This window comes from Notolepis coatsorum (genome assembly GCF_963971535.1).
Source record: "Notolepis coatsorum genome assembly, chromosome: 6".
Classification (NCBI taxonomy): Eukaryota; Metazoa; Chordata; class Actinopteri; order Aulopiformes; family Paralepididae; genus Notolepis; species Notolepis coatsorum.
The window spans coordinates 114363622-114386054 of record NC_140170.1 but is presented as its reverse complement, the minus strand read 5'-3'; the positions used below and the strand labels follow the sequence as shown (position 1 = coordinate 114386054).

General features: G+C 46.4%; 1 protein-coding gene across 1 annotated transcript in view; it reads right to left on the bottom strand.

Annotated features, from left to right (window-relative positions):
• The window catches only part of soat2 (sterol O-acyltransferase 2), a gene marked incomplete at both ends in the record, with an annotated part of 43067 nt that extends 22772 nt beyond the window's left edge, over positions 1-20295 (bottom strand). The window contains 6 exons of the mRNA XM_084315724.1: positions 1628-1910; positions 17209-17316; positions 18154-18207; positions 18983-19137; positions 19971-20029; positions 20214-20295. Of these exons, the coding sequence (XP_084171850.1) occupies positions 1628-1910; positions 17209-17316; positions 18154-18207; positions 18983-19137; positions 19971-20029; positions 20214-20295 (741 nt within the window). The remainder of the gene's footprint in view (positions 1-1627; positions 1911-17208; positions 17317-18153; positions 18208-18982; positions 19138-19970; positions 20030-20213) is intronic.
• Between the last annotated feature and the right edge of the window lie 2138 nt (positions 20296-22433).

Here is a 22433-nt window from a genome sequence, read left to right as displayed (position 1 = left end):
AAAAAATATATACATCCGAAGGGGAAGAAACTGTACATTGGTGGGGGAGGGAGGATTTGGACATTTACAGGGGCCAGTTTCTAATTGTAGCCACCCATAGGTGCTCTTTGAGAGCGGTTTTGAAGGAGGATAGGGATTCACATTCCTTCATGGTTTTGGGTAGGGCATTCCACATTATTGTTGCATAATTGCGAAACGTGTTTAGTCCCTTGTTTGAGCCGAATCTGTGCGTGGAAATCACTGACCTTTGGGAAGTATTTCGACATGTACATGGGTATCCCAGTGGTGTAGTGTATCTTGTAGACCAGGCCCATTGCAAGTTGCTGTACTCTGTCGTCTACTCTAAGCCATCCTAAGTTGTCAAAATGTGCAGGGGTAAGGTGGGTTTTGTGAGTAAGGCCAAGCAGTAGTTTGGCCAGTTTGTTTTGTGATGTTTGTAGCCTTGTTTTTAGTGCCTTTGAGGTGCTTTGGTACCATGAGGTGCATGCATAGTCGTAGTACCCTTGAATGAGTGCTCCTGCCAGAGTCTTCAGGGTATTCTTGTTTACCAGAGAGGAGATCTGGTACAAGAATCTTGTTCGTTGGTTGACTATTTTGATTACATTGGTTGCCATTTTGTCACATGAAAGACTTGCCTCTAGGATGGAACCCAGGTATGTAATTTCATCTTTCCTTGTGACAATAATGTCACCCACTGTAACAGAGAATCCCTTGGCCTTGCTGAGTTTGCTATTTGATCCAAAGAGAATGGATTCTGTTTTACCCAGGTGTAATGATTGTGCAGGTGCAGATTCTACCGAGTTCAGAGCTGAGGGCTTTTTCAACCTGCAACTTGTCCCTGTCAGAGACCAGCAGGGCTGAGTCGTCTGCGAACAGGAACAAGTTGCAGTCACAAGCTGATGACATGTCATTTGCATAAATTAGGAACAGTAAATGTCCTAGTATGCTTCCTTGTGGAACACCACAGCTCACTGGGAGGGGGGGGGGGGGGGGGGGCAGTGTACCGTTCAAATAGAGAAGGCATGTGTCAGTGGAATTGGATGTTCTGAAGCCAGATTGGAATTCGTAGATGAGCTTTTTTTCGCGTGTCATCAGAATAGGCAGTTTGACGTGGTGTGACCTTCTCAAGGTAATTTCAGGAATAGCTTTTATTCTAATGATAATTTAGGAAATGTAATGTTTGGCTGGCCTAGCATCTATTTTTATCAACAACAAAAAAAGTATTAATTATTTCACAAGGACAGTTTCTCAAGCAGAACGTCACTGGGTTGATCCCCCGGGGACAGTATGTCTGCCAAAGTGTCCTTGAGCGACTGAACCCTTGTCCTGCTTCAGGGGGCAAAATGTCTCTTTGATGCCTCTGGTGAATATGTGTATCAGATGGATATGTGAAGGAGTACATTCTTAATTACACTCTGGCTGCTCTATAAATCCTGTAGTGTCTTCTATATTCTGTTGTATACAGTATGTACTGTTAATCATACAATTTATTCAATTGTATTCTGGTCTCGCTCATTTAGTTTGCCCTACCTTTCTGTGTCCAGTGTAGTAGCATAACACATCTTTTGACACTGATCCCTAATGTACCTGAGTCAGTTACCAACTCCTTTCACAGCCCATACGGTACCTGTTCCAGTATGACGATGAAGCGTGATGCGGGTGGCAGCTGGTTTTCAATGACCACATAGATGGGGAATACCCCCAGCACACAGGCCTGCAGGGCAGCCAGCACCAGGCCTGTCCCCAGGGACAGTCCTATCTTAGAGGAGACGTTGTGGTAGGATGACCCCCAGATGACTATGGTGTAGTAGGGAACGAGCAGCGTGTAGCCGAACATCAGCAGCCAAGCCAAGGTGACCGTGCCCAGGTTCCCAAAGGCATAGATCAGCAGGTCAAACTTCACGACCAGCCTGGGAAAAAGAACACAATAGAATTAATAAATATACTGTAGATATTATGAATGATTGGTTTGTTCGGATTTAACGTGGGGATTATTGAATAATCTCATCACACTCTGTATCTGAGTGTATTTGACTCTGTGCATTGCCACAGAGTTTAGACTGAGTAGACTGTTTTAATCCAACCACTCTTTGTCTGAGTGTTGTTTTTCATAAAACTACCCTTAGTGTACAAAACAGCTCTTTCATTGTGTTTGTACACTGTTTTAATCCAACCACTCTTTGTCTGACTGTTGTTTTTCATAAAACTATCCTTAGTGTACAAAACAGTTCTTTCATTGTGTTTGTACACTGTTTTAATCCAACCACTATTTGTCTGAGTGTTGTTTTTCATAAAACTACCCTTAGTGTACAAAACAGCTCTTTCATTGTGTTTGTACACTGTTTTAATCCAACCACTATTTGTCTGACTGTTGTTTTTCATAAAACTACCCTTAGTGTACAAAACAGCTCTTTCATTGTGTTTGTACACTGGCCTGCTGGGGGCAGCATCAAGCAAACAAGGGGAGGCTAGATTAAAATAAATGTTTTACTAATCTGTTAGACAACCATGCGTCCGTGACCTACACAGTCTAAGCTCTGTGGAAATGCATTTATCTTTGACCTCCGTTGCGGTAGAGGTGAGTTTTGAAACGTTTTATCTCCAAAAGCCATGTTAGCTTAATGAGTATAATGAGAGTTCTGCTTGGAGTTCTGGTATGCCGTGCTCTACCCATAGAGCTACACAGGCTGGCAACTAGTTTTATTAACTCGCTTATTATATAAAATCAATAGTAAACAAGCAAGGATGCATGTCTTATTTATGCCAACAAGAGAGACACCATTTTTCTCCACCCAAACAAAGCACATCCTAAAAGCCAGCTTGGGAATGGAAACTGTCAGGATTGGGGGGGTGTAGGACACACACGCAGACACACACAAAAAGGGGAATCTTAAAGTTACCCCAGAGGGGTAATAACCACTGGAATCGCTGAGCGATGAGAGAGGGTGGGGGAAAACACAAGAATAAAATAAATAAAAATAAAAGCTGTAGGAAACACAAAACACCAGTGTAAAATAACTGGGTAAAAAACCCAAAGTAACCAGTCTACCACTGCCTAGCAGTTAAAAATAAAATAAAAAATCAATAGCACTAGACATAGAAAACCCTAGAATCATGAGACAAGCATCCTAACACAGTCAACCAAGCCTACTTAAAGGCACTGCACACCTGACACCAATCAGGTGGCAATCAAGCCCACACACCTACCATGCCACATGGCAATTAACGTAAGGTTATGTATATAACCTAGTTATATGAGTACTGGCTAAGCGTCCCGCTCTTAAGCCTATCGAGATATACCTCATCTCATGTACCTATTGTACTCCATCAACGAAAAAAACAAGTACACCTACACCTGCCGAGTCCCGCCCCTATGGAGGCGTAGCCTATAAGACAGTAGGCATGGTCACCAAACACTCTTCCTCGCCAAAAATCCCGTTTCCAGTAAAAGATCCCTCAAAAGGGAACTCAGGGCCGCTTAAGAGCGGGACGCTTAGCCAGTACTCATATAACTAGGTTATATACATAACCTTACGTTATATTATCGTACTTGGCCATCGCGTCCCGCTCTTAAGCCTATCGAGATATGGGTTAGAGCGGACGCGAGGCCCGACAGATGCACCCCCTGAGGACCCATAAGCCCACATCAAGGGGTTTGGGGAGCCCCGTCACCCCATCCTTCCTAATGAAGGGGGGGGCGCAGTCAACTCCACCTGAGTGCGAGCAAGAGGGAACTAGAACCCCTTGAACACACAGCACAGGCGGAACCACGTGTGACCTAACACACTGTGGCCCATACCCACACACTCCTGCTACCCTACCAAAGGACGGGAAGCAGGAAAGGCCACAGACCCCAGAACCACCTGGGAGACAGAACCCCCGGTCATGTCCATGAGGTAAAACCTTACAAAGGGGCCCGGGGAGGACCATGAAGCTGCAGCACAGATGTCCTCCACCGAGGCCCCACCCAGGAGAGCGGCAGAGGCAGCCACCCCACGAGTGGAGTGCGCCCTGACGCCCCCAGGGGGATCCTGCCCAGCCAACGTGTAGCAGAGGGCAATGCCCTCGCACAACCAATGGGACAGGCGCTGTTTCGACAGTGCCTTACCGGCACGAGAACCACCGTGACAGACAAAAAGCTGATCGGTGACCCTGAGGTCCTGAGTACGGCTGAGGTAAATTCCCAAAGCACGGACCGGACATGACAGGTGAAGGCCCGCATCTAACTCACTAGCGTGAGGAGGCGGATGAAAACGCCTGAACCACAATATCCCTGGAGCGGAAGAACTCCGGATATTTTTAGGCATGCAGGCAGGATTAGGCCGCAGAGTGACACCGCAATCGGAACGAAAGACAGGCACTCTGGTCGTACCGAGAGAGCACTAAGCACACCCACGCGTTCAGCGGAGGTGACGGCCAGCAAGAACGCGGTCTTGAACGACAGCTGTTCCAACGGCGCTTGCTCAAGAGGCTCAAACGGGGCCAAGGACAACCGACCGAGGACCAATTGAAGATCCCAACTCGGAGCCAAAGAGCGTAGCACCGGCTTAACGCGTTGAGCGCCAAGCAGGAAACGCTTCACAAGAGGGTGGCTGAACAAGACATCCCCCTCAAATCCCTCATGATAGGAGGATATAGCTGCTGCATATACCCTCACCGTCGAAGCTGACAGTCTATCAAGGAGAGACTGGAGGTAACTAAGGACAGCATCCAGGGGGCAGGAGACTGGGTCCCGGCCCCCCGCCTTACACCACACTTGGAACATACGCCATCTGCCCGCGTAAAGCGCGACAGCGGAGGGAGCATGCGCATTCCGGATGGTATCACCATCAGGATCAAGAACCTGCGCCCCTCAACGTACCCGTCCCAACAACTGACCTAACAGATGTATGGGGAAGAATCCCAGGCGGCACGGCATCGGTCCCAGACCTGCCTGGCTATGTCCGGACGCAATCCCCACCCGTCAGGATGAGGACCGCCCCGCGACAGTACACCTGTACCCACATTCACCCTGCTGGGGATGTGGGGAGCCCTCAGGCCGTGCAGATGGAGGACGCCCATAGCCAGCCGCCCGCCGCCTGGTGCAGACGGGGGGAGCGTACTCCTCCCTGTCTGTCGATATACGACACTGACGTCGTATTGTCCGTCCTGATCAACACCGTTTGAGGACCAGAAGGACCGCTTTCAATACCAACACATTGAACGTAGCGCAGACCGGGCAGCATGGTTTGCCAGCTGCCCCCTACTGCGTTGGCCCGACGCGTCACCAGCGAGGGAGGCGTCGGTGAAAAACGTGACGTGAGACAGCGCCGTAACCGTCCTAGGACGGAACCTCCCGAGCGTGTCGACAACACGCTCAGAGAGGGATGCCCATAGCACTCCAACTGTTGACTGGGAAGAGGAGTACTCTACTTCCAGTCTACAGCAAACCCCAGGCTGGTAGGGACCTGCCTGGTACGAGACCCGACGATCCACCTTGACCGCGAAGGACCAGAACGTCGTCAGGGCAGAATACACTTCGTAACCCCTGACGACGCAGAGGCCCCAGTGCGGCCTCCACCCACTTGGTGAAGATGCGGGGAGCCAGAGAAAACCGAACGGCAGCCTCTGGTACTCATACGCTAACCCTGCAAAGGAAGCGTAGGTAAGCCCTAGGATGGAAGATCGGAGATGCGAAAACGCATCCTACAGGTCTATGGAGGAGAACCAGACCCCCACCTGACAGTGTTCAACAGGTAGGAGACGATCCAAAAAATGCTGAACCTTCCCATGGGACAGGTCCAGCATGGGTCTGACACCCCCCCCCCCCCCTCCCGATTTCTCAGGCGCCAGAGAACACCGGGAGGAGAACGCCACAACGATGGCTTGCTTCGTCCACAGAGATTGGATCTCGTTGACCAGAGCTGTCACTGCTGGTGACCCTGACAATAGGGTCTGTACCAAACCCGAAAACGGGTGGGGTTGTGTAAACACAAGTCCCCGCCTCAGCGTTCTCTCCATCCACCTCGACATATGGTACTGCTGTAGTCATATGTGATGACACTCCCAACGCACCCGCCGCCATGTGGCGCAGGTCCGCCAGGAACTGTAGATAGTTGGCCCGGTCCCACCCGCTGTGCGTAGCCAACCCTGGACCCTTGCGAGCAGAGCGTTCCGTGGAGTCGGGTCGGAACCTGACACTACCCACAAGGCAATCGCACCCAAGGGGGGACCCCGACAGAAAGGGCCGGTTTGATACGGGGGAAGCTGACATCAATCTAGGTGACAAAAGCCCCCCCACTGAACACCCCTCCAGAACATGCTGAGGAGTTGTTCTGCAGCCGGACATGCAAGGCGTGAGGACCCCATGGGTTCCTACACACCGAAGCCCTGCAGTGATATTACTACCACCTAAATCACACGCACCTCTTCATTTCAGACCACTGCCGATCTCGCGGGAGTGGGAGGTACCAACATGATACCTGGCCTGGCAAAGGCGAGGCCGGGGAAGCCCGCACTGTGTGCCTCAAAAGGTTTCGAGCCCCCCTGCTGACAACACTTATAGTTGACAGACGTAACACCAGGCTCAACCAACACAGCTTATGGTGTGGGAGCCGCTTGACAGCACAACATTCTCACGGACAGACCCAGGCTCAGCCATCAACTGGGTGTCAGCCCCTGTCCCCATGAGAAGCGAAAAGTGGGGCCGCCCGCGCTTCAACGAAGGCACGTGGCCCGCAGCCAAAGGAAACAATCAGAGCCCCCTTTTTCAGCTGGTGTTGGGGGAGGGAGTGATCGGAGAGCGGGCTGCTCGCGGCAGGACGGCGACGGCTTGTTGTTCAAGCCGAGCCCATCCAACATGGCCGATCCCTCGGCCGCCAAGGCTGTCGGCCTTGTGGACACCTGTCGATTCAACGCCCAGGATACCTCTGGCGGGGGAAACATGGCCGCCTGTCGAGGGCCTCGTCATCGCCGCTGACGAGGCCGAGCTCTCTCTTCTTCTGGCTGCGCGGTGTGAGGCGGTGTGGGGCCTAGGACAATACCGACCGCGCTCCAGCAGAAGACCAAAATCCCCTGCGGAGAGGGGAACCCTGAGCGGTTATAGCTTGCGGCTAGGTCAAAGCTAATAACGTCAACAACCTCCGATGTGTCGACGTCGGCTGGCCCTCAAGGCCCCGTCACCAGACACCATTTTTTTTTTATAGAAAAAACAGCAATTCGAACACAGTTACTAATCGCTGCCAATTCCATACGATGGCCGTACAGGCTTTAGCAGCCCACCAGCCACTCGCCAGGCCGACCCACCTCATGGCGTCGGCCGGGCGGGGCACTGTTTCAATATGTCAAAAGCAAAGGACTGATGTTAACACGGAGCACCATTGGTGGTTGCAAACAGCAACCTCCACTGTGGTGTGCACCATGAAGGGGTTAAATGAATAAAAGAACTAACACCACAAATACTGTAGAATGAGCAAGCCCATGTACACAACGTTTTTTTTTTTGATCAAATTTTTTTTATTGTTATTCACACGAAACAAGACAACACATTAACCACAATCACAATACATAGAACTTCACAAGAAAATAACAAAAACAATAATAATAATAATACAGACTAACAATTATACAGACAAGAGAAAAGAAAACAGAGTTCAACCTTCTAAATTAATTCCAAGGGGTACTATCTAGTAAATGGTCTTTCCCAGTGTTCAGCCCCGATTCCCGGCCGTGTGACCCTATATTAATAAAACGTACATCTCCAATCCACCACAAGGACAATTTTTGGGAACACAACCTGAAAACAGAGCAATGAACCTTCATGAAAAAACAAAAACCTGTAGAGGTGTTCCATAGACTCACAGAGACCGTGTAAAAGTGGCCAAACAGTGAAGAAATAGTTAAATAGCTGCCCCCCCATAATATCCCCAGCTAAACTCAAGATGACAAGACAAAGGACAAGACAGACAAAAACATTTCCTCCTCCCCCTCCCAAGAGACCGCCGGACTCACCCGAACACGCACCCCCAACCCCGCTCAGCCGCACACTGCGGTCTTTACCTTCTCAGCTGCTGCGAACCACAGGTCAATTCCAGCCTGCCCCACCCCAATCACCCGGGCTGTGGATATCTCAAGATAAATCACATCCAATAGAGTTAGGGACCAGTTAATCATTGTAAGCTTCTCAGGCTCCTTCCATCTCATTGCTATTAGCTTCTTCGCTGCTGTGACGCCCGCTAGGACAACCCTTTTCAGTTGTACGGACGCGGGAAGTGTCGTTATATCGTTCAGGAGTAGCGTAACAGCTGTGAATGGGATAGTTAAGCCACACAGATCTGAAAGTTTGTCCGTTATTGACCTCCAGAAGCGGGCCACTGGTGGGCAATCCCAATACATATGCATATAAGTGCCGGTGGCCTTTTGAGAGCACAAAGTGCACCGAGAGTCGGTTATCAGTCCCATAGCATATAGCTTCCTAGGTGTAAGATAGGTCCTATGAATATAATTAAAATTAATTTGCTGGTGATTGGGGTTGCGGGAAGATAATGCCACATTTGCCCAAACATCATCCCAGTCAAACTCGGGGTCCAACTCCGGGATATCCACACGCCAGATTGTATCCAATGATAAATTTTTATACGTGGATTGAATTAAGAGTGTATAAAAGTCGGAGACAAACCCTCTGGATGTCGTCCTGTCCACTATGAGCCTGAGGAAGGGGTGTGGGTGCAAGGCTTGAGCCCACGGTACGCCATGCGCCCTCAGTGCTGACCTTAGTTGAAGGTAAAGAAAGAAGGACTCGCCGGGAAGATCATAAAATTCTCTTAAGTCCTGAAACGCACGGAGGCCGTTCTTATCATAAATATCCTCCAGAGTATGCACTCCCCTCCTTTGCCATTGAGGAATATTAACCGGCTTGTGTCCAACAAGTAATTGCTGGTTATTAAAAATTGGAGAGTCCAGGTGCCAAGGGCATTTAACCCCACACGACCTCTGTACATTACGCCACGTTTGGATCACGTGAGTTATGATCGGTCCATACCTCAGCCGGCATTTCGAAATAGAGACAGTGGAGTACACTACATCCTGCAATCTTAGCGGAGATACCGCCGCCGCTTCTAAGGAGCGCCACGATACAGCCTCTACAGGGTCCAGCCAGCACATCAGAGGTCTCAGTGAAAAGGACCAGAAATAAAGTTTAAAATCAGGGATTGCGAGGCCCCCATCTTGTTTTCTACGTTGAGTAGTAGCCCTTTTGATTCTCGGGCGTTTGTTATTCCAGACAAACTTAGATACCATCGATTGTACCTTGCGCCAGTGGTCTATTGGAGGGGGCAGGGGGAGCATTGAGCTAATAAAATTTATCCTAGGCAGGATGTTCATTTTGATTATGGAAGCCCGGGCTTGTAAGGAGTTAGGAAGGGACGACCACCTGTCTAGATCCTGGCGTATTTTATCATAAGTACCCGTGAAGTTGTACTTAGTAGTTTGGTTCAGCGTGGGGAATATCTCTATGCCCAAGTATTTAAAATGTTCTACTATGGGGATATCAGCTGGTAGTCGTACCGCCTTGGCCAGTTCATTAAGAGGTAGGCAGGCTGATTTGTTCCAGTTAATCTTAAAACCTGACAATTTACCAAAGTCGTCGATTATCCTCAATAATTTTGTGGCCGACCGGGAGGGGTCGTCCATGAAAATCAGCAGGTCATCCGCATAGAGAGCAATTTTGTGTGGAGTATTGTTGACCATTATGGGGACGATGTCCTCCGATTGCCTAATAAATTGGGCCAAAGGTTCGAGGGAAAGCGCGAACAGTCCCGGGCTCAGAGGGCAACCCTGTCTAGAAGATCTGGAGACTGGAAAGAGTGTGGAACAGTTTTTGCCTGTCAGTATCATCGCAGACGGCGAGGCATACAGGACTTTAATCATATGAATAAAACTCTTTCCAAGACCCATGACCTCAAGTACCTTCCACAGGTATGACCACTCAAGTCTGTCAAACGCCTTCATGGCATCCAAAGACAGAACTGTGGATGGAGTTGTATTGTCTTTACTGTTATCGATTACATGCAACAGCCTCCTAAGATTATCTGCAGCCAGACGCCCCGGGATAAAACCAGTTTGATCGCAGTGTACCAATACAGACATAAATCTCTGCAGGCGACGGGCCAGCACCTTGGCAAACACCTTTAAATCGGCCCCGAGAAGACTCAAGGGTCTATAGCTACCACAATCATTGGGATCTTTGTCCTTCTTGAGAAGTAAAGAAATCAACGCCATATTGACATCTCTTGAGAACTCCCCTTGTTCGATAGCGTAATTGATCATATCGAGCATCAATGGACCCAGTTGGTCCCAGAAAGCTAAATACACTTCGGGTGGAATACCATCCCAGCCTGGTGCCTTACCCCTCTGCATTTCAACAATAGTCTCCCTCAATTCTACGAGAGTAATCGGTCTCCCCAGTTCCTTGGCCTCTTCCTCAGAAATGTGGGGTATCTCAAGCCCGCCAATGAACGATTCAAATTTAGAGTCATCCAGATTACCCTCTGAGCTATATAACTGTGAGTAAAACTCTTTAAAAGTGTCATTGATCTTTTTCGAATCAGTAGTGACTGCACCCTGGCTCGTCCTAATCGAGGGGATATCCGAGAAATGATCATTTGAGCGTATTTTCATTGCCAATAGATGGCTAGGTCTGGAGCCGTGAAAATAGTAATTTTGTCTTGTCCTATGTATCAAGAACTCAGACTGTTGTTTAAGTATGGAGTTTATTTCTTTTTTGACTATCTTACGTTGTGTGTTTAGTCGTTCATTATAGTCAGTTTGCAAGGATGCGTATAGGTCCGCATATAATGATTCCAGTCCTTCTAGCTTTTTTGACCGGGATTTTCGCAAATTGGAGGCAAATAGTGTGACATGACCCCTGATGAATCCTTTCAATGCGTTCCACAGGACCCTAGGGTCTTCTACTGTGCCAACGTTGATCTGCAAAAATTCAGCTAGTTTACTCCTGAACTCAGAACAGAAGTCATCGTTCTTTAGCAGGGTCGAATTAAAACGCCATCTGGGAGCTCTTGCGGAGAGCCTGCCAAAGGTTGCCGTAAGGAAAATCCCCTTGTGGTCTGAGAGAGCCAAGGGAACCAATGAGACATCGAAACTATCAAACATATTAGGGGACGCGAATGCATAGTCAATTCGAGAGAAGCTTTTGTGTCTGGCTGACAGGTGAGAGTAATCTTTGAGGGTGGGGTTGCATAAACGCCAAAGGTCTGTGAGCCCTGTGTCTTTAGCCCACATCCTAAGGGCCTTAGAGGCCCGTTTTTGGTCGCTCGTTTCAGAGGGCCCGGACCTATCCATCTCAGCATCCCAGCACGCATTAAAATCGCCACCCACCATGAGAGCGTATCCATTAAGTTCCAACATATTCTTCGTGATTGTATTATAGAACGCTGAATCAAATGTGTTAGGAGCATACAATGCTATTATAGCCATCTTCCTATGCAAGAATTCAACTTTTGCTATAGTAATCCTTCCCTCCGTGTCCGACCATACATCCAAGATTTTGATATCAAGGTTACGTCTTGTAACTATGACTACTCCTTTCGTCTTATCATCGGCTGAGGATGAGGAGATAACGTGATATTGCCGATTTGCCAGTCTTGACACGTCACCTACCAATAAATGCGTTTCACTAAGGAGAGCAAGGTCAATATTTCTCCTCTTCAATAGCCAAAGGACACTGGCACGCTTGTGTGGGGCGTTAAGCCCTCCTGCGTTCCAAATTAAAATATTCAATTTAGCCATGGTCGAGCTTGTATAAATGCGTAGAGAACATACCAGTGCAGCCAGGCTGAGTACAGAGGTGCCGATCCCGGCGGGCCCGGACGGTCAATCCCAGGAGTTCAGAGGAGGAACAATTACACACACATAAAACAGTACATAAAACACATAAAAATACCACCCCAGCTACAACCCCTCCCCCTTCTACTCTAAACCCTAACCCACCCGTCCTAATATAAGGTCCCCTATACCCACTCTCCAATCCCCACCCTATGCCCCATCCCCTGAGGATGGTCATCCTCCTATCACTTCCCACTAGAGACATGGATTAATAAGACGCTCCCCACTCCAACCCCCCTCTAGATAAACCCCTGAGTGAACCCCCACTAGTCCAATAAACACAAATAATAATTAAATAAAATTCAATAAAGATATCGGTCGAAACCCACCTGAGCCCTGGCCCCAACATGAGACAACCATAATGGTAAAAATAGCCATTATTAAATAATAACTCCACATCAACCTGCAGCCCTCTATTTCCGAATCTGCGCTTCAACATCACATTGTTACAGCCCAAAAGGGTATAGGAAAATTCAAAACAAAATTAAATTAAAGCATCCCAGCCGATAGTCTAAGGCAGGTTCGGGTCACAGGTTAATTGTGCAAAATTGTGTGAACAGTGTCAATTAAACCATGACAAAAAAAAAGAAGGGAAAAAAGGGTTATGGTCAAAATGCACCCCTTTAGCTGTCCCTCTGATCAGGCACAACGGCTGAAATGACATAACCTATGTAAGAATAGAATTAAACACATTCATTAATTAATCCGGGGATGGTAATAGGCAACACCTGACACCACCTGTTATCATACATTGTTTCAATAAAGATATCGGTCGGAGCAGTTAGTCCAAGGTAGGATCGAATCACAGTTAAATTGCTCATTCAAATGCCATTAAAACAGCGACAATAATTATTATATAATTACTCAGCATCAGCCCTGTAACCATCTACCTTGGAGTCTGCATATTAATGTCGCAACGTTATAGCATAAGTGGCTCACGGAAAATTCAAAACAAAATTAAGGCGAATCAGCAGTTAGTCTAAGGTAGAATCGGATCACATTTAAATCGCGCATACAGATGACATAAAAACAGCGACAATAGGAAAGAAAAAAGAAAGGAAAAGAGGGGCATGGCTAAAGTGCAGGCCATATAACCATATAGCCATGAAGTGCAAGCCATACCCGACCCAACCTGTTATCATATATTGTATATGCATATTCAACCGACCTTGGCATCTACTTGGATCCCACCGCTCAAAAAAAAAAAAAAAAACCTGGATATAAAAATAAAAGCATACCAGAAGTTAGTTAGGGACTCGGTCACTCTTGAACTGTGCAAACCAATGTCCCTTTGAACAGCAACAGCAACCAAAATACGTAACCATTAACGGGTCTCGAATGTCTCAGCGCAGACTATAGGCGAAGCCCGCTGGCCAGCCCGAGGCTAGCGCGTAAGCTAGTGATGAATCCGGATAGCACGTTAGCTTATTATATACATTGTTCAGCTAGCTCGTTAGCTTCCAAAGAGGCGATACACAAGTATGACCATGAGGTCAGCTTTAGCAAGTAACAGAAGTCATTGGGAAGCCCCGCTAGTTGGATGGGCAGAGGACAGTTAGCATGTCTGGGCATGACAGCAAGTGTTTGTGAATAGTCTACCTAATCAATGTATATAGGCCCAAACCGCCAAGTCACTCACCCTCCATTGATATCAAGCAACAGACTCGGGTGTCTCCGCGAGATATTCCTTCGCTTTAGCCAACGACCAAAACAAACGCTGACCACCGACCTTCTCCAACACAGATAATTTCGCGGGAGCGAATAACGTGGGCCTCAGGCCTAGTTTCCATAGCTTAGTCAGGACCACCTTGTACTCGGCTCTCTGTGCTTGAACCTCCGGTGTAAAGTCCTCGAAAATGGCCACTTTGTGATCGCCAAGCCTCAGATTACCCCTCCTGGTACGAGCCGACCGCATGATGATTTCTCTCTGCTGGAGTCTGTTCAGCTTGACTATGATGGGCCTCGGCTCTTTGTTCACGCCGGGAGAAAACCTGCCCGCTCTGTAGGCCGATTCACAGATAGGAGGCATAGGGAGGACATCCGTCCCTAGTATCTTCTGCAGCAGTTCGGGCACGGTCTCAGAGAGACGGCCTTCACCGCTGGTCTCCGGTACTCCAACAATCCTGACGTTGTGGCGTCTATCCCGGGACTGCATCTCCTCCATTGCCGACTGTAGTTTGTTGACTTCAGCCTGCCTAGCCAGCAGGGCGGATTCAAGACCCGCCATCTTCTCACACTGTGATGATACCTCCGTTGTTAGCATGGCTAGTTCGTTAGCATTAGCCGAAGAGGCAGCGTGTATCGCCTCCATCTTGTCTGTCAGCGGTACTACCGCCAGCCGAATTTCTTCTGATATCTCACGACGGAGGCTGATACAGAAATCCGCCAACACTTTCTTCTGTGCTTCAGCGATGCGTGTCTCAGAGTCTGCATGTAGCTTGGTCATGACCAAGAGCACAGCTTCGCTTAACTCCCCGACAGCGGGAGACGGTGCGGCCATGCTCGGCGGTGCCGGTGTCGTGCCTAATTCTTTCATGGCTCTGGTTTCCACCCCCGCCATCGTAGAAAGTCGAAAAAAGTTGATGAATGTATACTAAACACGACGACCTAGCAAACAGATAAAAAACAAATAAAAATAAAATAAAGACTAATGGGGAGAAACGTATATTCAGCACGGTAGAAGGGAGCTCATGTGAAACACGTCTACTCCATGATCGCTCAGCTCCGCCCCCCCCCCCATGTACACAACGTTAAGGGGAGGTGGACCAGAGAGAACCAGTCCCGCATTCATTCATAATATTCACAACAGCACACCAGCCCTAGCTTAGCCCATTTACCCAAAAGGTAAACAAAACCCCCCCCGCACTACTCCCCCAATAGACACCGATTGACCGTCAGCAGGAATGGTTGAGAGGAGAGAAAGCTGTAGCATAGACAGACATTCTCGTAGCGGAGAGACAGAACAAAACTGTAGCCCCCTACACTACTATAGCGTAGCGTTCAACGCTACTATGGACAGAAAACAGTCAGCTGAGCCACAACACGGGCCGCCGCTAAGTCCCGTCCTGCAGTAGTATAGATCTACTGCCACCTGCCGAGCCTCAAGCATCGGCTTCCGGGTGGAAACCCCGTTCAAAGCCCCGCCGGGGCACAAGTTTAACGCTACCTGGCTAGGCCTACCTAGTCATGGCACACCCTGTTGACAACCCATTTACCCGTAAAAAGGGTAAAATAGGACTCAGCAAAACCCCCACATTAGCTACCGACTGACCTTCATTGATGAACCGGGCAAGAGGAGGGAAAAGCAGCAAAATCCCACGGCGGAGACATTAGAACAGCGTAGCAGTAGTGTTAGCATATAGCATTAGCATTAGCATGTAGCATTAGCATTAGCTGTTTAGCAGCACGCTTCCAGGATCGTTTGGAACCCGTCCACTGCAGTGAACCGTTCACCAAACCATCCCGCCCCTGGCGCCGACACACAACATGGTTGTGTAACAAAACAAACCAGCATTACTAACACTAACAGCAATGCCTCTGATGACACAGGGCCTACCTGTGTACAAGCTGGCCCGATAGCCAAACCTTGCACGCTGATCCTTGGTCTGCTGCCATCAGACGAGGAAACATCAACATAGGCCCGACGTGTCGCTGAAACATGCCCCGAAGATTCCAGGGGTAAGCAAACCTCCGGTAACTTTCAACATTACGCAATTTCTCATAATCTTTTCATAACAACTAGTTTACATAAGGTGCACTGCGACCGTTATGATGGAAACGAAAATAGAGGAAGAGTGTTTGGTGACCATGCCTACTGTCTTATAGGCTACGCCTCCATAGGGGCGGGACCCGGCAGGTGTAGGTGTACTTGTTTTTTTTCGTTGATGGAGTACAATAGGTACATGAGATGAGGTATATCTCGATAGGCTTAAGAGCGGGACGCGATGGCCAAGTACGATAATATAACTGGTGTCTGGTGATTGACAGCTCACCAGAGAAAACCCCAAATACATCCAAAGCACACTAGAATAAACTAAAATAAAACCCACATATGATCCATCACAGAAACGCAACAGGACTAAGGATAGTGATCATTAGTTTGTGATTTTTAACAAGTAAAATGGCAAGCAGGGAAAGGGGATGCATTAACTATGACGCAAGAAGGATGATGTCATTATAGTGACGGCATAATGCACAACTAATTACAACTAATAACAAATAACAACAGTTTACTAAACAATCCACTCCTGAGCATATTAATCTTATATGGAGATTACATAGGCCTATTGTTTCCAAGATTCAAGATTCAAGAGGTTTATTCGTCACATACAAGACATATAGTGAAATGAAGGTGGCCATGCCCGCTTCGATTGTGCAAATCGATGATGTGATATTATATTCAAACTTGTAACATCATTTTCTACACATACATCCAGAGTGAGCAAGGGGGATACATATCTGTTTATGTTAACTTGTTTTAAATGGAGGCTCTTCAAACCCACAACACTGACTTTGCAACCAACTGCATCATTACCCTGCTGCCCACATGAAGTGAGAGAATACTTTTTGGAAAGATGAAGGTGAGTTCATGAGAGACAATGTTAGTGTGTCCTAAACACTGGCGTGTGCATGCAAAAACACACACACACACACACACACACACACACACACACACACACACACACACATACATACACACACACACACACACACACACACACACACACACACACACACACACACACACACACACACATACAGCTATGCACATGCACACTCACAGTGATTGATGGTCTACTACACGTCCATAGCAATAATGCACACACAAACATAAAGAGATTGATGATATACTGTATATCTGTTTTCATATATCTGCATATATTCCTGTTTACATACCCACTCTGTGCACTGTACACACTGTATATATATATATATGTGTCTATATCCAATACCTACTCTTATTATAGTTATACCACTGGCCAGTATGGCTCACTACCAGTGTATTTATACTTGTATCACTGTATATAATAATACTGTACATACATTAGATTAGCATATTTACTCAGTAGCTTCGTTATATATTATTACATATAATCACTTACACTGTATATTGTTATGTACTTTACTGTTTCCTTGCACAATGACAATATATTTGAATCTAATCAAATCTAATATAAAATAGGCTGCATATACACTTATCAACAAAATAAGTATCCGTTATGCAGAGATACTACTCACACTCATGCACACAACATGCATACAACATGCACACAACATGCACACAACATGCACACAACATGCACACAACATGCACACACGCTGACCTACCTGCCCTGGTCGAAGTAGTCCACAGCTAGTGTGCTCATGCAGAAAATCAGCAGTATAGCAATAAACGCGTGATAGATGGACCTGATGTGGCTAATCTCAAACAGGTCGCTGATGAGGAGAACACAGGAGACAGGATTAGTCAACAATAACACAAACACATAACTTTCATTCATTACTAATATTTAAAATCACATCAAATTACCAATGTTTGACACTGTTCTTTGGAAGACGGGATTAGACTGCAATAAAACAAGCATTTATCTACTCTGTATTTATTATTTAAAACATTTGTTTTAATTATTCATCTGGAGGTATTACTAGATGTTGCACGATGACTCGAGACAAAGGGTACTGTAAATAATATGTTTTTAATTGTATTCAATATATTCTATGGCTGTAAAGGTGTTGTTTACTGTATGTTGGTAATGTAAAACACTGGAGTAAAACAGATGGGTTAAGAAAGTTCCAATTAGTGTCGTTTCCATCTATGTATGCCCCCCCCGCCCCCCCCCCCCCCCCCCCCCCCCCCTCCCTGGTTCAGCAGATGTTCCCCTTGCTCCCTGTTCGTCATCAGCCGGTCCCGCCATCGCTCATTACCCCCAGCTGTTTTCTATGTGTAATGACCACCTTGTGTATTTAGCTTGTCTATCCCAGTTAGTCATGGTCAGAACATTTGTTTTCCTGTCCTGTCCCTTAAGTGTTTGTCATTTGTTTGTTACCAGTTTAAGTTACACAGCTAGGCTGACAACCTTCTCTGACAATCCTTATTCAAAGCCTGTTTGATTTTCACAACTTCAACCTGCCTCTGCCTCCGTCTCTCTGCACTCCATAAGAAAAGTTCATTAGTCTCACCTAGAACTGAAGAATTCTTCTCCTAACTTGTGACAACCTCACACTGTGGAGATACAAGGTTTCCATCTAAAAGCAGTGTCATACAGGACTTACTCTAGCAGGGATGGCCTGGCCATGAACACTTTTCCATCTCCCGTTCTGTGGATTCTGAAAAGAAACGTGCGCGCACACACACACACGCACACGCACATGCACACACGCACACACACACACACACACACACACACACACAGCTGAATGAGATGATAAAAAAGACACCCACAGTATTGGCAGCCATAATCCCCCTGGCACTGGATGAGGAGATTAGTGCTGTATTGGCATTCTTAATCCACATCTGATGTGGCCACACTGATATTTTGGGTTACAGTATCAGACCTGGCCAGTGCTGGGTAGGTTTGCATGCTCCAAAGCACTTAGTGACCTCTTTTGGAAATTGTTTCAATCCTTGCTGTGCAAATGAAAAAGAAAGTGCTGAAGCCATTAACTAGCAACTGCAGCAATTTGTGTTAATGGGTGGATTTGGCTGCTAGCCTTCTGTGTCTATTCTGGTTAGTTTTTTTTGCACGAGGCATGAAAGTTTTAGTTTTGTCTGCCATCTCTGCACTTATCAGGAATGGGTTCAGTTCAGTCAATTCAGTGAAGCGCATTCCCTTCAAAATGTGAGTGTCTGAAATTGTTTGCTATGTATAAAAATGTTCTTGTATCTATAAAGAAAATATATAGAACGAAAGCTCTGTCGCTCAATGAAAAGTAGTTGCGGTTTATATTTTGAATCAATTGAACTCGAACCACATTGACACCAACCCCCTTCTGCACTGTTCATTAGGCCCCATTCACATTTGGGCCCACGAGAACAGATGTGTTCTATCAGAATGTGACTGAAGAATAAACACAGGCTTGTGGAACAGTATGTCCTCCTCACCTGGGTGTGGGACTTGTGGACGTGTGGTTTGTTGTTGTTTTCCCATCATGATGTTTGCTCCTCTGGGTGAATGGCTGGACAGACTCAAACAGGGCTTCATCTAAGAGGTCACCGAGCTGACACTGGACCTGCTGCAGGAGTTTCACCTTCACTTTCTACAGAAAAGCCCCACTGATAACATTAGTTTGTCATAATACAAAAAAGAATGAACATGAAAAATATTAAAAGGGCTTTATTTGGAAGACTTAATGTGTTTCTGTCTACACGCCACCATCATAGTTGTTTTTTCTTCCTCAATTTTCTATGCTCGGAATGTATTACTTCCAGCTGTGGGCATTTCCCCCCCTATACCTGCTCTTTCACTAAATGTGTGATCTGCAATGTGTTTAATTTTTTTAAATGCAATTCTAAAATATCTGTTTCTCTTAGCAGATAAGATCTGTTAGAAAGACTATGCTACCTGTGTATGGTTCTCTTTGAAAGACTATGTTACCTGTGTATGGTTCTGTTAGAAAGACTATGCTACCTGTGTATGGTTCTGTTAGAAAGACTATGTCACCTGTGTATGGTTCTCTTAGAAAGACTATGCTACCTGTGTATGGTTCTGTTAGAAAGACTATGTCACCTGTGCATGGTTCTCTTAGAAAGACTATGTCACCTGTGCATGGTTCTGTTAGAAAGACTATGCTACCTGTGCATGGTTCTGTTAGAAAGACTATGCTACCTGTGCATGGTTCTGTTAGAAAGACTATGCTACCTGTGCATGGTTCTGTTAGAAAGACTATGCTACCTGTGCATGGTTCTGTTAGAAAGACTATGCTACCTGTGCATGGTTCTGTTAGAAAGACTATGCTACCTGTGCATGGTTCTGTTAGAAAGACTATGCTACCTGTGCATGGTTCTGTTAGAAAGACTATGCTACCTGTGCATGGTTCTGTTAGAAAGACTATGCTACCTGTGCATGGTTCTGTTAGAAAGACTATGTTACCTGTGCATGGTTCCGCCACTGTCTCAAATGTTCTGCCTGTGCATCATCATGTTTATCACCTGCAGATATAAACACACACACTATTCATATTGATCACACTTGATACTGTACATTCTAGACCACAAATACTGCATTCCCCACCAGTAGACAGATATCCTGTGTGACAGGCCTACATCACGGTGTGATCAGTATATTGAACCAAAGCTATCATTGACCTGAGCTGAAAACATTGACCATAGTTACCATCACTGGTGACGTCATTTGTCTGAAGGCTCTTAATGGTGTTTCTGTGTAACAAGCCATTAGGTGGGTCTGAAGTTGCCATGGCTTTCCCTGCTCCAAGGGACAGCAGTTAGGATAGATGTTCAGGAGCCTGCTGGGAGAACCCATAACATATAGAGCCCACAGGTTAGAGTCCCATACTGCACTGGTGTTACTTCATCCTATAACATATAGAGCCCACAGGTTAGAGTCCCATACTGCACTGGTGTTACTTCATCCTATAACATATAGAGCCCACAGCTTAGATTCCCATACTGCACTGGTGTTACTTCATCCTATAACATATAGAGCCCACAGGTTAGAGTCCCATACTGCACTGGTGTTACTTCATCCTATAACATATAGAGCCCACAGGTTAGAGTCCCATACTGCACTGGTGTTACTTCATCCTATAACATATAGAGCCCACAGGTTAGAGTCCCATACTGCACTGGTGTTACTTCATCCTATAACTTATAGAGCCCACAGGTTAGAGTCCCATACTGCACTGGTGTTACTTCATCCTATAACTTATAGAGCCCACAGGTTAGAGTCCCATACTGCACTGGTGTTACTTCATCCTATAACATATAGAGCCCACAGGTTAGAGTCCCATACTGCACTGGTGTTACTTCATCCTATAACTTATAGAGCCCACAGGTTAGAGTCCCATACTGCACTGGTGTTACTTCATCCTATAACGTATAGAGCCCACAGGTTAGAGTCCCATACTGCACTGGTGTTACTTCATCCTGTTTCCTTATTGAGAGGCCTGACCAGCAGAAGCTGGTGAAGTTGCATCATCCACTGGAGAACATCTGTTCAGTGCATAAATTACGTTCCCTCTATACCTTTTCACACTTGACAACATAAACATTTTAAATGGGCCAAAGTTTACTTCCTGTTGCAGTGTTTGCTAATATCAATAACTGACAGGAAATAAACCCGGGTCCAAGCTGTTCCCTAGCAACGCTGAACTCTTCTATTTAACACAGACCACAGGCTTTCTGAAGTGGTGTGTGTGTGTGTGTGTGTGTGTGTGTGTGTGTGTGTGTGTGTGTGTGTGTGTGTGTGTGTGTGTGTGTGTGTGTGTGTGTGTGTGTGTGTGTGTGTGTGTGTGTGTGTGTGTGTGTGCGTGCGTGCGTGTGTGTGTGTGAGTGAAGATGGAACGATCTCCTAGCTGGAGTATAATCCATGGGTGAAATGTAGAATTTTTAACTGTGAATGAATGAATGAATGAATGAATGAATGAATGAATGAATGAATGAATGAATGAATGAATGAATGAATGAATGAATGAATGGATGAATGAAAACTTTATTTAACAGATTGCAGAATGGGTACAATACAGTACAGTTAAATACACACAATTGTTAAGGGGATGCAGACCAGAGAAAGACGTTTAGTCTTGTATACATCAGGGTCCCCCATTTTCAATTCATAATGACATTTATGACATACACAACATACATGACATCATGAAAATTATGACATAGGGACATACATGACATAGGCCTACAGGTATATAGTACTGTTACATTTGTGACATATACGATATGCAAATATACAGTACTGTTACCCAGAGATCCTAACAGAAAATATATACATATGATGGTGAGGAGACTGTCCATTAGGAGGGGGTGGATGGGAGGGGGGGTTTGGACATTTACGGTGGCCAGTTTCGAATTGCAGCCTCCCGTAGGTGGTCTTTGAGAGCGGTTTTGAATGTGGATAGGGATTCACATTTTTTTACTACGGCTGTGGGTAGGGCATTCCACATTGTTGTGGCATAATTGCAAAACGTGTTTAGTCCCTTGTTTGTGCCGAATCTGGGTTGCACATGATTTGTGGAACTCCCTCTGGTGTTGTGGGCGTGGTATTCACTGACCTTTGGGAAGTATTTCGACATGTAAATGCGTACCTGAGTGGTGTAGTGTATCTTGTAGACCAGGCCCATTGCAAGTTGCTGTACTCTGTCCTCTACTCTAAGCCATCCTAGGTTGTCAAAGTGGGCAGGGGAGAGGTGGGTTTTAGGAGTAAGGTCAATCAGTAGTCTGACCAGTTTGTTTTGAGATGTTTGTAATTTTGTTTTTAGCGCCTTTGAGGTGCTTTGGTACCATGAGGTGCAAGCATAGTCGTAGTACCCTTGAATGAGTGTTCCTGCCAGAGTCTTCAGGGTATTCTTGTTTACCAGAGAGAAGA